Source organism: Myodes glareolus, chromosome 2 (genome assembly GCF_982192425.1).
Source record: "Myodes glareolus chromosome 2, mMyoGla1.1, whole genome shotgun sequence".
Classification (NCBI taxonomy): Eukaryota; Metazoa; Chordata; class Mammalia; order Rodentia; family Cricetidae; genus Myodes; species Myodes glareolus.
Window position 1 is genome coordinate 104689003 of NC_142027.1, and position 18311 is coordinate 104707313.

The 18311-nt window shown below is 46.9% G+C and overlaps 1 protein-coding gene and 1 long non-coding RNA gene across 2 annotated transcripts in view; one reads left to right on the plus strand and one right to left on the minus strand.

Moving 5' to 3' along the window:
- Positions 1–18311, plus strand: part of Snx8 (sorting nexin 8) — a 58555-nt gene that overhangs the window by 21786 nt on the left and 18458 nt on the right. Inside the window, exons 2-3 of the mRNA XM_087903340.1 lie at positions 15128–15318; positions 17646–17763. Coding sequence (XP_087759466.1) covers positions 15128–15318; positions 17646–17763 — 309 coding nt within the window. The remainder of the gene's footprint in view (positions 1–15127; positions 15319–17645; positions 17764–18311) is intronic.
- LOC146895498 (uncharacterized) lies at positions 429–5264 on the minus strand. Its single transcript, XR_014999800.1, has 2 exons — positions 4996–5264; positions 429–631 (listed from the first exon to the last, which is right to left on the minus strand). It is a non-coding gene; the product is annotated as an uncharacterized LOC146895498 (long non-coding RNA).

Sequence of the window (18311 nt, forward strand, 5' to 3'; positions counted from 1 at the left end):
CGTTAGCAGTGACTGGGTTGAGGCGGGTCTAGGTAAGGTAGCCGAGACAGGTCTCCAAGCTCTAGCTAGGCTCAGGAAGTTACACTAGATCTCATGCCAAATCAAATTAGGCTCAGGAAATTACACTGGGCCTCATGCAGCCCAACATCTCCCCCTTTTGTTTTTGTCATGACAGTGGAAGACATGGTCTCCCATATGGAGATCTTACCCGTCACTGAGTACCACATACCTCATTTATGAAGAGCCCTCTCCACGACCTGCCTACGGTTGTCCCAGCCTGTCTGAGATCTTACCCATCACTAGTCAGGTGGAGGAGGGGCGTTTATATGAGTATTACCAGTCATACATTCATATGAGGGGCCCAGACTCCTGAGTGGCTAGCCTATGATAGTATACCACGACCTGATATAATTCAACAGCCTCCAATCTTTGGTAGATAAATTGTATGGTTTTATTGAACACACAAGGCCCAACAGTAAGAAGAATAAGGAAAAGGAAGGGTCTGAGCAGGGGAAGGAAACAGGGTAAGAATCCATGAAAGCCCATTCACATGGGGTTGTCCTGAAGGTCTCGCCATCTCTTCTCTAGGTCTCATCAGGGTAAGCAACAGCATCCATGTCTTCAGTTGTTTCTGGGGAAGAAGCAGAAAGGCACTCCTTGGGAGGGACACTTCCTAGGGACATCATCATTATCCTTTAGCCAGCACCCAGATAGGCCTCTTTTCATTTTGAGGACACATCCAAACCCTCTTGCATTGAGTGGGTCTGGTCCTCTTCAGACTCCAGTCTAGGGGTTCCTCCATTTGACCTAGACAGAACTGTAGGTAACTGATGAAGACCAATGTTTTTGAAAAGGAGACAAATATTTATCTTCTCTAGAGAAATTTAGAATATTTAGTGTCAATAATGCCTTTCTCAATTGATCATGTGGGGGCAAGGACTCCCTTTTTGCTTTTCTAGTTGAGACTTGAATGTTTGATTGTACCCTTCCATGATGGCCTGTCCCCTTGGATTATATGGAATGCCAGTGGAATGAGAAATTTTGCAGTTTGTAGAAAGTCTATAAAGGCCTTACTGATAAAGCGTGTGTTGACCGAGTTTTTTGTCCCACCAAGTCCCACAACCATTTAGTCCCAAAGAAACACACAGAGGTCTACATTAATCATAAACTGATTGGTCTATTAGCTCAGGCTTTTTATTAATGCTTATAACTTATATTAGCTCATAATTCTTGTCTGTGTTAGCCATGTGGCTTGGTACGTTTTTGGGCGAAGCAGTCACATCTTGCTTGCTGTGTCTGAGTGATGACTACAGACCGACACTTCCCTCTTCCCAGAATTCTCGTTGCCCCACCTCTACTTCCTGCCTGACTATTGGCCAATCAGCATTTATTTAAAATACAAGTGACAGGGTACAGACCATTGTCCCACAGCACTCCCCCCCCTTTTTTTTAAAAAAAAAAAACAAGCACTCTGAATAGAATTCTCCTTTGTTTAGCTTTTCTACTGACCATTATCCATAACAAATTGTACCAACATTCTAAACAAAGGCAAACATCCATAATCCATTTTTGGGAATGTGGGCGTAGTTTTCAGGCTACTTCCTGCTGATTGGTGGCGCTGATAATCTTATGGGGACCTAAAGAAAATTTAGAATTATGATCAAGTCCTGACTGGAATATCCTGTGAGGCTTGATCATCTCAGGCAGCAGTCTTTGAACTGTTCTGGATGTAGAACTCAGACATCTGGGCCATTCTTCCTATTGGAGATTTCTCTGGGGTCTTCCTTGGTCAAACCTGATTTTTCTTAATGCAGAATGAATGCACATTTCCTCATTTCCTGTGGAAACAAAAGCAAAACCTCTTCTCCAAAGTAACATATCTTTTGACTTAAATTTTAAAGTCAAAACATTATATATATGCATTATATATGCATATAATCCAGCAGCATTTATAATCAAATTTCTTTTAGCAGCTTTTGCTCTTTCCTTAGTCATCAAACAACTTAAAGATACCACAATAGCATACAGTATCCAGACTCTCTGTGTATTTTTCCATCTTTATGTGTCTGTGGCTTTATTTTAACCTCTATTTCTTTTGTTTTTAATTTTTGGCTTTTTGAGACAGGGTTTCTCTGGGTATCTTTGGTTGTCCTGGAATTCACTCTGTAGTCCAGGTGGTCCTTTAACTCACCAAGATACAAGTGTGGTGACCTTGAATTCACAGGGATCTGGCTGTCTCTGCCTCCCAAGTGTTGAGATTAAAGGTGTGTGTCACCACACTCAACTCTTTTTTTTTTTTTTAAGGACTTTAACCTTTTTTTCTTCTTAAGCTTACCTATATTTTTAAACACACACACAAACTGTTTAGAAGTTTTCTTTGTTTTTGAATTTCTTTACTGTATATCTCTTTTTCTGACCATGAGTCTTTAATTTGCTAAGTGATATGGCTAGAATTAAATCTGGGACTTTGTTGGCTGGATTCAGCCCATTCCTTAGCCTTTTTTTTTTTTTTTTTTTTTTTTGACAGTCTAGCCTCATGGCAGAGGTACTGGCTGGAGCCATGTTTATTGCCACAACTCTATGGCGTTTCAGGGTCCCTGCCACCACCAAAAGAATGCAGTCAGTTTTTCATCAATACCATTTGTTTCGTGGCAGGACCTCTTAAAAGAGCTGCAAGGTTTTGCAGCTAAAGCTGAGTCAGGAAGCCTCTCTTAAATGAGAGCACTTGCGTCTAGCAAGCAGAGCCCACCCGAGAAAGTGCTGCTAACAAGAAGCCGTGCTTAGCTATTCTTTTCTCTCTAGGATAACTTTCCAAGCTCTCTCAGGCTTTTAAGTGGATTTGGTCAGTCCCACATTAGGTGCCATACTGTTGACCAAGTTTTCTGTCTCACCAGGTCCCACAGCTGTATCCCAAAGAAACACACAGAGGTCTACATTAATCATAGACTGATTGACTGCAGACCGACACTTCCCTCTTCCCAGAATTCTCGTTGCCCCCCTCTACTTCCTGCCTGGCTACTGGCCAATCAGCGTTTATTTAAAATACAAGTGACAGGGTACAGACCATTGTCCCACAGCAAGATGGGCCATTATCTGTTTTAATTTGGCTAGGTAAGCCAAGGATGGCAAAGCATTGTAGCATATGGCATGTTTGGATTTCTCTCTGGCATGTGCCAAAACTCGGGAGAAGGTATCCACTGAAAGAAAAACATATTTAAGCTTTCCGAATGGAGCATAATGTGTAACAACAGTTTACCAGAGATGGTTAGGGTGAAGCCCCCAGGATTACTCCCTACCTTTTGGAGAGGGGGAATCTGGAGGAGAGGCTGAGTGAGCCGGTAAGCAGAAGCCCTCCATAGCCTTTACCAGTTCCTGACTCCAGGTTCCAGCCCTACTTGCGTGTCCATCCTGGTCTACAGTGTGGTAGTAGCCAGAGAAAGTGGTTACAAGTGACAAACGAAAAGCCCAAAAATACAAGGAAAAAAAACTCCTTTAAAAGTTGAAAGAACAAAGAGAATCCAGAACAAGGAGTGTTTGAGGTGGGGCTCTCCAGACCTGCTCCACCTATCTTTCTCTTATCAGAACTGAGCACTGTAAACCCGGGCCTGAAAAGATTGATAATAGGAATGTTCGTCAGGCAACACAATCTGCTCCAAAGCAAAATTCTAAAAAGAAAATATTGGATAAAGGGAAAAAAATTATGCAGCCCACAGTGTTCTCAGGGAAAGTGAGCGGATCTGCTGCTACGCATAGGACTGAGCAGACGGCCCAGTCTCCCCTGCCATGAGAAAGCCATTCACAAGAGTTAACTGATGAAAGTGGACCCAAGAGTGGTGCCTGCCAAGCAGAGGAAGCCCAGCCTGATAAGGCTACTCATCTGCAAGACTTTTTCGTGATGATGATGATGTTTTTATTGCATGTGGGCCTGAAAAATATCATAATGCCCAAGATGACTGTCCTGTATCATAACGAATGCTGTGTCCTGAAGTCATCTTATTCTCCAGTCTCAGCTGCTAAGTATTCTGGATCCAAGAGCCCAGGGCCCTCTTGCCGCAGCACCTCACCTGCTTCAGAGAATCCTGTGACCTATTTGTCCAGTGGCCTCAGTCCTAGACATGGCCATCTGCAGTTGGTGTACCCAAAGCCTGTGTGGTGATGTGGATGCAGGGTAAGCAGGAACAAAACAGTCCTCAGAAGTGACATCTTGCCCAATGCTGATGAGATATGGTATCTCCGAGCAACCCTGCATGTGGAGGCTGGAAAGGAGGCTGGCCTGGCCTGCTGGGTGAAACATAGCAGTCTAGGAGGGTAGGATATCATCCTCTTTTGGGCTGGCAGACATTTACCCATGTTTTTTTCATTGTGGCAGTACTAGTAGTACTACTAGGTCTTGTGACCTATACCAAGAAGCACTGATCCTATCAAGACATCCTGTAGGTCTTCCTTACACCTGTCTTTCCTGAGTCTCAGACCTTGTGGCTTCTAGGACTTCAGTCCTGGTTGGCTGAGGAACTGAGGATAAAAGAACCTTGAAGTGAAGAGCAAACAGTGCAACATTTATTACAGGAAACAGGTGTGCCATTTCTCCCTGTGTGGCTCTGGAAGAATCCTGGGCTTCCCAAGGGTATCAGGCATTAGGCCAGTTACCACCTGGGTTAACATTTACAGGTAACAGGTGTGCCGTTTCTCCCTCTGTGGCTCTGGAGTAAGCTACCTCCCCTCGGAATCCTGAAGCAGCCACTTCTCCTAATGCTCCCTCCCTGATCTGAAGTTGGGGGACAGAGGGGATTCCCCTATAGGGCGGTGTCTCTGGCAGCAAAGTGGCGGGGCAGAGAATGCTGGAAAGGAGTTTATAGGGGAATCTGGAGGTGAAGGACTGCTTGAGGGCCAAGGGGTATTAAAAAAGGGATCTAGGGGCAGGTACACTGAACTAAGTTTCAAAGCAGGATTTTGTTTAGTAAAGAACTGTCTCATTTTTAATGGGTGTACACTCACCCGCAGACTGATTGGCCCATCAGCGATTCTTCCGTTCCTCACACAATGGAGGTTCCTCACACAATGGAGCTTCCTCACACTGAACTAAGTTCCTCACATGGGACACCAATCCACCGGGTTCTCTGGCAGAAAGAGCAGGGGCAGAGCCAGATCTGCTGGACTCTTCCTGGGGCTGAGCATTGACAGTGAGTGTCGCGACTCAGCTCTCCCCGCTGGACACCAGGGGGAAACACCCACTGAGTCTGGAGTCTGTCAAAGCAGGATCTCGTTTAATGGTATCAAGCCGGGACTTATATAGGGTTGTGGTAGGTGGAGAAGCTTGGGATAGGTTAAAGCAGAGTAAGGAACAAGGGCCAATAATATTCTGCCACGCTAGAGGTAACTGGGTGGAGGATGGTCTATGTCTGGTAGTCAGAGACAGGTCTCCCAACTCTAGCTAAGCTCAGAAGTTACACTAGGCCTCACACCAACTCAAGTTAGGCTCAGGAAATTACATTGGGCCTCATGTGGCCCAATAGTGGCCAAGGCTGATGGTAAACTCAAGATCTTCAGTTTAAGTGCTCTTTCTACCACTGAGCCACACCCCAGCCCCTCACTGGGGGATTCTAGGCAGGTGCTCTACCACTGAGCCACACCCCAGCCCCTCACTGGGGGATTCTAGGCAGGGGCTCTACCACTGAGCCACACCCCAGCCCCTCACTGGGTTGTTTTGTTTTGTTTGTTTGTTTGTTTGTTTGTTTTGAGACAAGGTTTCTCTGTAGCTTTGGTGCCTCTCCTAGAACTAGCTCTTGTAGACCAGGCTGGCCTCAAACTCACTGAGATCAGCCTGCTTCTGCCTCCTGTGTGCTGGGATTAAAGGCCTGTGCCACCACCGCTCAGCTATTTCATTTCATTTTCATGCAATTGTACTCTGACATGCTGCTGTTTATTTTCCCTGTTCTGGAAAATAAAGAACTACAGAATCGTTTAGGAGCACCTGGTCACTGTTAAATGTGGGAGAGTGTGTAGGCACGGTCTTAAATTGCATTAGTCTATCCTTGACATTGGTTGTCAGTCTATGGCCCTGAGGCCAGCAAAATGCCTAGGAATTTATGTGAAATGCATGTTCTTAGGCCCGTCCTAGTTCTGTGGGCTAGGACTCTGGGTCGGTAGAATGCAGATGCAGCAGCCATCTGTGTGTGAACAAGCCTATCTGGTGATTCTAATGCAACCCAGTTGGGAGTTGTGAGCTCTGGGACTCTGCCATCTGTCACTGGCCTTCCTCATTCTCTGTTGTGGTCAGTTGACAGCTGAGGTTTGCACTCTAGAGTGGTATGGCGCTGAACTTGGAGTCTGCAGGAAGGTGCAGTCAATTCCTTCTCCTACCAAGCGAAACAGAAGAACCTCACAGTCTCTCTGAGAACAAGCACCAAGTGCTTTTTCCTAGGGTAGATGTAGGAACTAGGAACTTCTTTTTGTTTGGTTTTTTTTGAGACAGGGTCATAGCCCTGGCGGTCCTGGAACTCACTGTGTCTCCCAGGCTGGTCTCCATCTCACAGAGATCCACCTGTCTCTGCCTCTTAAATGCTGGGATTAAAGACATATGCCACCATGTCCAACCCAGACGGCACTGATGGACCAAAAGAATGATTCCATCGAAGCCCCACTTGCTGAATTGATTGAGTTTATTGGGGTTAGTTACAGAAGCACAGACAATCCATAGGCTACAACAGCAAGTCAGAGTCTTAGCATTTGGGATCCTGGGGAGGAAGGATCCTGAAGACTCCTGAACTTTCTGAGTCTCTCTCCCTCCATGGAATGATGTCAGTAGGCTGAGTCTCATGGCAGCTGCTCTGTGTCAAGACAGTGATGGTCAGGTTCAGCCTACAGGAAACAGCTGCATGGTGCTTGTGATGAGTCTAAAAGAGCTTTCTGTGGTGAAGGATGTCTGTCCTACAAATGTGGAGTTGGGGATGTCTAGCAGCCCCTCCATTGGTCAGCCTGGAGTAGTGTGGTCCTGAGCTGGGCTGGACTTGGCCTCCTAGCAGCAGTAGATGCAGGGGACTGCCATTGAGCTGCTTGCCTGTCCCTGTGTATACCGTCCACCTTGCAGGAAGTCTTCTGGCCCAGGACTGATGTGCTGCCATTAGCATTTGCAAAAGGGTTGCCTCAGTAAGGGACAGAGAGGGTTATGTCATCGTTTACAAGGAAGATCCTGTTTGTTCCTGTGGCCCTTTTGGACTCCTCGATTACCGTGTTATTGTCTAAATAAACATTCAGCAGGAAGACCCTTGGGGACAAGAACTGCATGTGCGTGTGCGTGTTGTTTCATTACTTTTGTTGTTTTTGAGCCAAGGTCTCTATGTAGTCAAGGCTGGCCTCAAATTCATTTTGTAGCTCAGGCTAGCCAGGAACTCATAAACTTAATTGTTTCAGCCACCTAGGTGCTGGGATTACAGGTGTGACTGCAGTGTCTGGCTGGAGTCATTACTTTCTCCACAGTGGGTACCTGACTTGTAGAACCACAACATCTTGAGCTTTACCTGTTGTCTGTTTCCATTTTCTGTTTGTCAGGTGTGTGTGTTGGGGGAGAAGCACATGGCTTCATACTGCCTATGGGATAGCTCCCTCTTATTGTACCTTGTCTTACTTTTCTGTTGTTATAACAAAAAACCATGACCAAGGCAACTTACAGAAGCAGCCTTTGATTGGAGTCTACGGTTTCAGAGGGACGGGGGTTGTGCCGATCACGGTGGGGAGCATTGCCGCAGGCTGGAAGGAGTGGTGCTGGAGCAGTAGCTGACACTTCCTATCGTGAGACACAACCATGAGGCAGAGAGGGCTGGCTGGGAATGACTTGGGCTTTTGAAGTCTCAAAACCCACCACAGTGACATGCCTCCTCCAGTAAGGCTATACCTTGCAATCCTTCCCAGATAGCTCCACCAATTGAGGACCAAGTATTTAAATATATGAGCCTGTGGGAGCCACTCTCATTCGGTCCACAGTACCTGCTTGCCCTGTGTCTGCTTAGCTCTTCTATGGCGGCTCTAATGCTCTTGGGGTAGGGAGGTCTCTGGAAAGGCGAAGCCTGCGAGTCCCTTACAGCCTTCCACGTCATTAGAAGGTATTCCCAGCGTTGGAAGTGAACACTTACAAAATCTCTGCTGCGGAGGGCATTTATTTAGTGCTGAGTATTGAACTGAGGGCTTTCTGCATGCCAGGCGGTGTCTGTCACTGAGCTGTGTCCCCCATCCCCTCCCTGGGGGATTCTAAGTAAGCATTCTACCTGAGCTACATTTCCCAACCCACTTTCTACTTCGTGAGACAGGACTGGCCTTGAGTGCACTGTATCTATCTCAGGTTGGATTTGAGCTCATGATCTTTCTGTCTGAGTGTCCCAAGAAGCTCATCTCAGAAGCAGGCAGAGCCCAAGTCATGGCTTCTGGGGGAACACTTTCCAAGTTTTTGTTGGTGGCTTCACAAAATGTTTTTGGACTGGAGGGTAATAAATCTGGAAGGAAGTCGGTGGCGTTTATTGAGTGTTTTATTTTCACCAGCTATTTTCAGCTGTGCTGTGTCATTTAATTCCGAGGTGCACTGCCTTCCAGCTGAGAACCCCACAGTAAAGCAATTTGTTCCAGAATGGTTAGAGCAGGGAGAGCGTGAGGTTGGTGGGGCCTGTCTCGGGGACGCTGGAGGACTGAAAGGATTCTTGCTGTGTTCTTGGCAGAGGTGGTACAGGCCCGCTGGGTGGTAAGGGCACCTCTGTCTTTGTGTGTGTGTGTGTGTGTTGAAATTGGGTCCATGATCAATTTGTCTTCAAAATCTGAATTCTTCTCTGCTTTCTGAGTGCTGGGACTATTAGGCATGTGCCACCTCTTGGAAATTTTTTATTACATTTATCCATTTATTTATGGTTGGGGGAATACATGTGCCATGCTGCACATGTGGCAATCAAAGACCAGCTTGTGGGAGCTGACTCCCAGGGACCAAACTAAGATGGTCAGACTTGGTAGCAAGTGCTTTTGCCTGCTGAGCCAGCTCACCAGCTTCCTGACCTGGCTCTTTATGTCCATTTTGCAGGTGATAAATTCTGTGCTCAGAGGTGGTCACTCACTGGCCCACATCCCTGCAGAAATATGGAGACTGGCTTCCGCCAGATGTCTCTTGTCAGAGCCTGCCTTTGCATTCCAGCTTTGGACCTGGCTGTTTCTCATCTAGTCTGTTTTACTTCTGCGATGCTGGGGTAGCGTCACTGAAGAAGGTATCAGTTTGCTAGGAGGGCTAAGGTCTGTCTGTGATGCTCATACCGAAGAATCCAGAATCTCCCTTCCTGTTTCTGTCACTGCTGCTAGTGGTCCACCCATGACAGTTTAGCTGTCCAAAACAAACTGTTTTTGTTTGTTTGTTTTGAGATAGAGTCTGAGTACATAGCTCTGGGTAGTCTTTAGCTCAGCGGTCTTCCCCTGCCTTTGCCTTGGAGGTGCTGGATTACAGGTGTGTGCTTTTTCTTCCATTTAAATTTGATTTTGAGGGACTGGAGAATGGTTCACAATTGAGTGCTTGCTGCTCTTGCAGAGGACCCACACAGGGACTCACAACTGCCTATAAATCCAATCCCAGGGCATCCAGAACCCTCTTCTGGCCTCTGTGGACTCCAGCACTCACTCAGTGCACATAAACTCGATGCAGGCCCTCACACATAGTCATAAAATAAATAACATATTTTTTAAAAAGTTTGTTTTGAAAATATAGACCCCTTAAACTTTTTTTTTTTGTTTTGTTTTATTTCTCGAGACAGGGTTTCCTTGTAGTTTTAGAACCTATCCTGGAACTAGCTCTTGTCCCTCACAGGGGATTCTACGCAGGTGCTCTGCCATTGAGCCATACCCCAGTCCCTTAAACTTTTTGTTTCCCCCCAAAGATAGAGTTTCAGTATGGAGTCCTGCTATTCTGCTACTCCCTGTGGCTTCAAACCAACAGAAGTCTGCCCTTCTCTGCCTCTGCAGTGCTGGGATTAAGGAGTGTTCCACCATAGTCAGCAGGCCCCTGAATTTAGTAAACTAACACCTGGGGTCATAATGTGTTGTGGTTGGTGCTTCAGTAGAGATCTGCAAGGACATTTGGGTTCATAGAGGTGTTAGTATGGTTTTCATGTTTGGGTTCTCTCTCTCTCTCTTTCCTCTCGTGTGTGTGTGTGTGTGTGTGTGTGTGTGTAGATGATGCCAGAGGAGTTCGACTGGGGTGTTGGTGGTATTGTTCTGGAGTCTCCCACCTTGAAAAATTTGAAGATATTTATTGTATGTTCCATGTTTGCATGTGGAGGTGAGAGGACAACGTGCAGAAGTCAGTTCCCTCCTACTTTTATGTAGGTTCTGGGGATCAAACATAATCAGTAGTCATGTTTGGGACGGGCCTATCCTTCTGAGCCATTTGCCAACTCTGTTATTTATTTCCTTACTTACTTGTTGGTGTACAAAAGAGCTCCACAATAGCCTGGGATGGAGTATATCAAGGTTTATTTATCTGGGGATAGTCACAGAAAGGGTAGTGCTCCACAGTCCTCTTCCAGCGCTGAGAACTGGAAATGAATCAGCAGCTGAGAAAGTGTGCTGGTATCTTAAAGGCTATTGGCTGAAGGAGAGCCCACAGCACTCATCTATTTATTTATTCAAGACAGGGTTTCTGAGGGTAGTCATGGATGTCCTGGAACTCGCTCAGTAGACCAGATGGCCTCAATCTAAGAGATTTGCCTGCTTCTGCCTCCAAAGTGCTGGGATTAAAGGTGTGTGTCACCACTGCCTGACTCTTCCTTCCTTTCTACCTACCTATGTATCAGTGTTTTGCCTGCACCATGCAGAGGCCAGAAGAGGGCATCCAATCTCCTGGAATTGGAGTTAAATTGGGTTGTGACCACCATGTGTATGCTAGGAACTGAACCTGGGTTCTCTGCAAGAACAGTAAGTGTTCTTAACTGCACAGCCATCTCTCCAGCCCCAACCAGCTCGTTTTTGGGACATGGGCTCTCGGTATTTTTTTTTTCTTTAAATGGGAGTGTGTGTGTCCTTGTGAATATGTGATTGTGTATATGAGTGTGAGTGTGTGTGAGTGAGCAAGTGAACAACCTCAGGTGTGTCATCTTTAGAAACACTGTTTGCTTCCTTTGAGACAGGGTTGTTGTGCGATGTTTTTAGCTCTTTTAGCTGTTTGGGGTCCCACGACCCAGCTCACAAGTATATCACACACAGAGGCTTATTCTTAGTTATGATGTCTGGCCTAAGCTTGGCTTGTTTCTTGCCAGCTTTTCTTTAAATTATCCCGATTATCTTTTGTCTCTGGGCTTTTATCTTTTCTCTATTTCTGTTTACTTCTTTCTCCATGGCTTGCTGCGTATCTGGGTGGCTGGCCCTTGGTGTCCTCCTCTCCTTGTTCTCTTGCTCTTCTTCTTCGTCGTCGTCTTCGTCGTCTTCTTTTTTGAGACAGGATTTCTCTGTAGCTGTGGATCCTGTCCTGGAACTCGCTCTTGTAGACCAGGCTGGCCTCGAACTCACAGAGATCCGCCTGCCTCTGCCTCCCGAGTGCTGGGATTAAAGGCGTGCGCCACCACCACCCAGCTCTCTTGCTCTTGTTTCCTCCTAGATTTCTCCTTCTATTTGTATTCTCTGCCTGCAGCCCCACCTATCCTGCTCCTGCCTCACCATTGACCGTTATCTCTTTAGTAGGACCATCAGGTGACTCAAACAGGCACAGTAACACAGATTCAGAGTTAAACAAATGCAGCATAAACAAGAACCACACATCTGAAAATAATATTCCCCAACACAGGGTTTCTCATTAACCTAGAGCTGGATTACGCGAGGTTAGGCCAGATGGTCAACAATCCCAGCTATCCTCCTGTCTCTGCCTCCAGTATTGGGATTGTTAGTGTGTGCCATCATACCTAACCTGGAGTCATGGATGCTGGGGATAAGTTAAGTCCTTTGTACATGGGAAGAACTGACTGGCCTTTCCCCCTAGCCTCTTTCTTTTTTCATATACATATATGTGTATGCATGTATACACACGTGTTTAGCTTTTTAGTCTTAATTGTTTGGGTTGGGGTGTGTGCATCAACCACAGTATACTTGTGGAAGTCAGGAGGACTGGAGGGATTTGGTTCCTCCTTTTACCACTTAGGTCATCAAGCTTGGTGGCACCATAGCCTGTTGAGCCATCTTATGAGTCCCTCTCCTTATTTTTTGAGACAGGGTCTGCATAGCCTGGGCTGATGAAGGGCTCTGCTCCTTTGTTCTCTTAAATCCTGAGGGTGCTCAGAGTTACATGCGTGCACCCCCACACCTGCCTTTCCAGGGTGTTAGAGAAAAGCTAGGGTGGAGGTGCCGTTTGTGCTGTTGAGATCTGCCTTTTAGGTTCTGCTGTGTGCAAAGTTCACATTCTTCACGCGCATGTGACCCTTTGGTAATCATTAGTGAGATTTCAGGCTGTGTAGAGGGCTGTCTTGCCTTAATCTCCGGGGAAATATTGAAATAAATAAATGCTTAATAGAGTACTTTGAAAAAGCACACAACTGTGATTCTAGTGCCTGGGGGCCGAGGCAGGAGATATTTGTTGAGGCTAGACTGGTCTATATTTTGAGATCCTGCCAGCCAGGGGTAAGGTAGTGAGGCCATGTCTTGAACAAATATTTCTTAATAGAGATCTCTGTTGCCCCTCTGTTTATTATCCTTCCTCCAGCTCTGTCCATTTTTCTGTCCCTATGTCATTTATATTACGTTAGTATTTTTAGCAGGTAGCATGCTTTGAGATTGGGCATCATGCTGTATCCCAGACTGGCCTTAGACTTAAGGCAGGCTGTGGTTATTCTGCCTCTACCTCCCAGATTCTGGGATTATAGGTATGTACCATGAGCAGGATTTTGTTTTTATCATTTTATTTTTTTGTGTAGACCAGGCTGGCCTGGAGATCAGGACCCTCCTGCCTCAGCCTCTTAGTGCTAGAATTACCAGGGTGCACCATTCTGTCCTGCCTACATCACCTGGTCAGTCTCTCTCTTTCTCTCTTGCCTTGAACTCCTGACCCTCCTGCCTCTACCTCCCAAGTGCTGGGATAACAAGTCATGTGCCACTGTGTGTGTTTATCTTTTGACATCTATGGTTTAGATAAAAAGTTGGCTATTGATCTCACATGAGGGTTTCCCAGTCTTCAAAACTCATGCACCAGGGAATTATTATTTTTATTATTTTGGTTTTTTGAGACAGGATTTCTCTGTGTATCTCTGGCTGTCCTGGAACTCACTCTGTAGAGCAGGCTGCCTCAAACTCAGAAAGATCCACCTGCCCTGCCTCCCTGAGTGCTGGGATTAAAGGCGTTCACCACCACTGCCCAGCTTGCACCAGGAAGTTCTAAGAATGGACACTGTGGTGATTTGAATGGGAATGGCTCTATAAACTTGTATACTTGAATATTCGGTCCCTAGTTGGTGGAACTATTTGAGAAGGACTAGGAGGTGTGGCCTTGTTGGAGAAGTTGTGGCTTGGAGGTTTAGCTCTCTTCTGCTTCATGCTTGTAGATCGAGATATAAGCTCTCAGCTACTGCTCCAGTGTTGTGCCTGCCTGTCTACTACCATGTGCCCCAACTGTGTTGGTCATAGATGTTTGGCTGGATGCTCCAGCTCGCTCCTGCAAAAGCCCCATTTTCTCTCTCTCCAAACCCCACCCTCTCAGAGAATCTCCAAAAAATCCAGTTTGGCATTCTTGGTGGCAAGGTGCTGAATCACTTGGTAAAGTGCTTGCCACACAGGTACAAGGACCTGAGTTTTGCCTCCCAGAACCCACATAAAAGACCAGGCATAGTGATGTCGAGGAGGCAGAGACAGGAGGGTTCCTAGATGAAGGGGGTCTCCTACTTTCCCAACTTTGTTTAATTGATACGTTCCAGGTAAAGTAAGAGACCCCTGTCTATCATGGCTTGCTCCTAGAACTCTGACTGGGGCAGAGGGAGTGGAAAAAGGACAGACATAGACACACATACGGCTGGGGTGGGTGTGTCATGCTTGCTCTGGTGAAGCAGCACCACCTACACAGCTTGGAACTTTCAGCACAGCAGGAGGGGTTAGCTAATAGGTCTGTAGGAGAGCAGTCTCAGGTTTCAGCACAGCAGGAGGGGTTAGCTAATAGGTCTGTAGGAGAGCAGTCTCAGGTTGCAGTTGTTAGTTTTGGCACATACTGATCAATGGTTTGTAAACACGTGTACTTGAACCAGAAGAAGTTTTGCCATGCCTCTGAGCAGGAGGAAGATTTTGCTAATTCCCATGGGCCTAAGGCATTGGTATCCTTGACATGGCTGTGCCATGTCACCAATACACGTTCAGTCAGGTCTTCATCCACTTACATATTCATTCAGAGTATCCTTGGCTTCCCACAAGACCCTGTCTGGGGAAAAAAAGAGGGGACCGGAGAGATGGCTCAGCAGTTTAGAGCATTGACTGCTCTCCCAGCAGACCCAAGGTTCAATTCCCAGCACTACACCTAATAACTGTCTGTTAGCACCAGGTCCAGGGCATCTAATACCCTCTTCTGGCTTCCATGGGCACTGCATGAGTCCGCTACACATACATGAAGGCAAACATACATACCTATTTTAAAAGATGATGTAGATGGCAGGAAGGATAACGTGTGAGACTGACCTCTGGCCTCCACACACTTGTACACAGACACGGGTTTACTGGCACCATCGTGGTGGTGGTGTCTTTTTTCCTGGTGGTAATGATGTGCAGCATCTCTCTGTGTGCTTTGTGGCCTCTGTACATCTTTGGAGGATTTATAACAATTTATACAATTTATAATTATTTGTTACACAATTGTTATACAATTTATAAATTAAACAATTTATAAATTGTTTGTCTGTTGTTAAATTTCAAGCATTCCTTTCCTCCCTAACTGCTTTGTAATAGTTCTCCATGGATTTATCCATTCACATAGATGAAGCCTCCTAGTAGGGTTTCTTCTGGGTGCTGTACCCTGGGGAAGGGGGTGGATCTGGTGTGGCTCTGTGGCTGTGGCCAGAGTCCAGTTGCTGAACCAGCACAGGATACAGGGAGGCCCTGCTCCCTGAGCAGCTGTCTTTACCTATCTTTATCTTGTCTTCCTCAGACCCACGAACATCCCAGGTCACTGAGCAGCGGGACCTGGACCCTGGGCGAATGCAGATGCCGCAGGGGAACCCGTTGCTGCTGTCCTACACCCTGCAGGAGTTGCTGGCCAGGGACACGGTGCAGGTAGAGCTCATCCCTGAGAAGAAGGGCCTGTTCCTCAAGCATGTGGAGTATGAGGTTTCCAGCCAGGTAACTGAGACTTGACAGCGTGTGTCAGGGGAGAGCCACAGACCAGCCTGGGACAGGGTGGTGGGAGAGCCGTCTGGCTGGCTGTACAGTGTGATCCAACACCTGATGATACAGTTGAGCTGGCCAGACAACTTCTGAATACCTGCCGGTGCCAGAAGCTGGTTTCCAGCTCAACTGGGTCTCTATCAGGTCCATTCTTTTGAGTGAAATCTTTTTTCTTATGAATCTTAATATCTCTCTGTCTTTCTCTTTCTTTTTCTTTTAGCCAGGATCTTGCTCTATAACCCTAGCTGGCTTTGAACTCATAGCAATCCTAGTGCCATGGCCTCCTGAGTTTTCAGATTATAGGCCTGAGCTACCAGACCTGGCTTGTAGGAATTTTTTTTTTTTTTTTTTTAATTTGGAGATAGTCTGGCTTTGAACTATCAGAGATCTGTCTGCCTCTGCAGATATTCCCCAATACTGGGATTAAAGACATTTGCCACCATGCCTAGCTACAGTCTTTTTGTCTCCAGAGTTCATGCCTGTGGTGGTGTTTCCCCAGTGCTGGTTTGCAGTGTGGGAAATCCCCTGATGATGAGAACATCATCTTTAGGTAATGTGGGTCCTTACCCTGCTTCCTATTTACATGGGAGGACCAGCTCATGCCCTTCACCCCTTTAGTGATGCTGCCTTCCTGCTCTCAGGTACGCTAATGTCTGGGTTCATCAGACACAGCTCTGCTGTGAAGGTCTTGGTGATCTGCATGTGGTGTCCCCAGGGCTTCACCTATCTTGGTCATTTTGTGCCTTCATCCATTTCATCCATGTTTTTTTTTTTTTGTTTGTTTTTGTTTTTGTTTTTTTGGTTTTTTTTTTTTTGCTGTCTTGCTCCAGTTAGGATGGATTTGGGAGAGTTTTGCCACCTGTCCTGTGATAGGGTAGTTCGTGGCTAACACTGTCTTCAGTACGTGAGGGTCTTGTAGGGACAGTACAGGGCCCACACCCTTCTGAGAAAGCGTGGCCTGACTGTGCCAGGCTTAGTCTGAAAAGCAGTGAGCATCTCATCTCGGGGCAAAGGCCCAGTGTGTCCAGGTGTCCTTCCTGTCACAGATGACTGCCATATCTGTCTGTCCTCTCTCCCTCCTTCCTTTCTTCCCTCCTTCCTTCCTCCTTTTAGGCAGTCTGTAATCTAAGCTAGCCTGGAAGTCCTAAGTACCTCAACTGACTCTGAGGTCTTCTCTCTGTCTTCCAAGTCTGGGGTGATAGGAATGACTCTCTGCTCTGTAAAGTCAGGACTCGCAGGACCTTTGCTCACCAACAGTCAAACTGTCCTTGGGCTTGCAGGGTTGAGCTGGGCCTCCTCAGGGACTCTTCAGGGACAGCAGATCCATCTGCCATCCTGTGGTCTTACCTTGCCACAGCGGAAGCTGTGAGAATGTGGGAAGGGACTCTTAGCTGCAGTGAAGCAGCCCTTACTCCTGGGCCTGATAAACAAAATGTGGAAATTGCAGGGTTTTTTCCTATGTTTTTTGTTTTTTCTCCCCTTGTTGGGATCTATTTCCACTTCTCAGTGGTAGGGTCACAGGTGTATGCCACCTTCCTGCTTTTTCATGGATGCTGGAGATCTGAATTCAGGTCCTTACCCTTGTGTAGTGAGCACTCTGTACCTATCTGACCATCTCCTCAGCCTCATGATTTACTTTTTAAGAGCAGGATGATTCCCATCCAAGAAGTGAAGAAGTCTGATCATGGCAAAATGCTATCTAAATGTTATAATTTGTATTTCTATATAGAATGCTAAAGCTTTTACTTTTGGCAAAAGCTTGGGGAAGAGAGGATGAGGAATTTGGTAGCACTCCTGTGAGTTCTGTTGCATGGTGGGAGAAGGCAAAGAGGACTGATGAAATGCCATGGTTGCAGGGCCTCATGACACAGGCATGGGAAAAGGCAGGAGAGTTGAACTTCCAAGTCAGCTTGGAGTACAATGTGCGGTCAAGGCTAGCCTGGGCAGCTTAGTGAGACCTGATTTCAAAAAGTAAAAAGAGAAATGGGAATGTAGCTCAGTGGTAGAGCCCCTGCCTAGAATCCCCTAGTGAGGGGCTGGGGTGAGGCTCAGTGGTAGAGCACCTGCCTAGAATCCCCCAGTGAGGGGCTGGGGTGTGGCTCAGTGGTAGAGCCCCTGCCTAGAATCCCTCAGTGAGGGGCTGGGGTGAGGCTCAGTGGTAGAGCACCTGCCTAGAATCCCCCAGTTGAGGGGCTGGGTTGTGGCTCAGTGGTAGAGCTCCTGCCTAGAAGAAATGGTGTGGTTGCTGATGTCCTGCTTGCTGTGCTCCCTTTGTTTTATAGCGTTTCAAGTCCTCTGTGTACAGACGCTACAATGACTTTGTGGTCTTCCATGAAGTGCTGCTTCACAAGTTCCCGTACCGCATGGTGCCAGCCCTTCCGCCCAAGAGAGTGCTGGGAGGTAAGACAGGGTTCAGGGAGGCCAGAGAAGTGGGAGCAAGCTGCCCTCCTAAGTGGCATGGTGCTGGGTGGGCCCATTGTAGCCCAGGATGCTGCTGCTTATGGTCTAGAAGGGGCTTGCAACAGGGCTGCAGTATACACGAGCTCTCGTTGTTCTGGGGTAATAGCTGTGGCTTAGTCCTGCTCTGGAGGAGAGTGGCCAGCCTCAGGTGCTTTCTGGCCCCAGTGTTGTCCGGCAGGGTGCTTTAGGCTGTCTGTGGGATTACTAGTGTCTGACTTGCTTTTTGTAGGGTGCCAGCCATCACAGGATCTTACTTGTCAACCGCAGTGACCTCAGAACCCTAGTAAAACTTGATTGATTGGCCTGTGTATTGCTTCTCTCTCTCTCTCCCTCCCTCCTTCTCTCCCTCTTGGTTTTCGAGACAGGGTTTTTGGGTGTAGCCCTGGTTGGCCTGGAACTCACAGAGTTCCACCTGCCTCTGCCACCTAAGTACTGGGATTTAAGGCCACCACACCGAGCTTGTATTGCTTTTCTTGTTGCTATAGCAG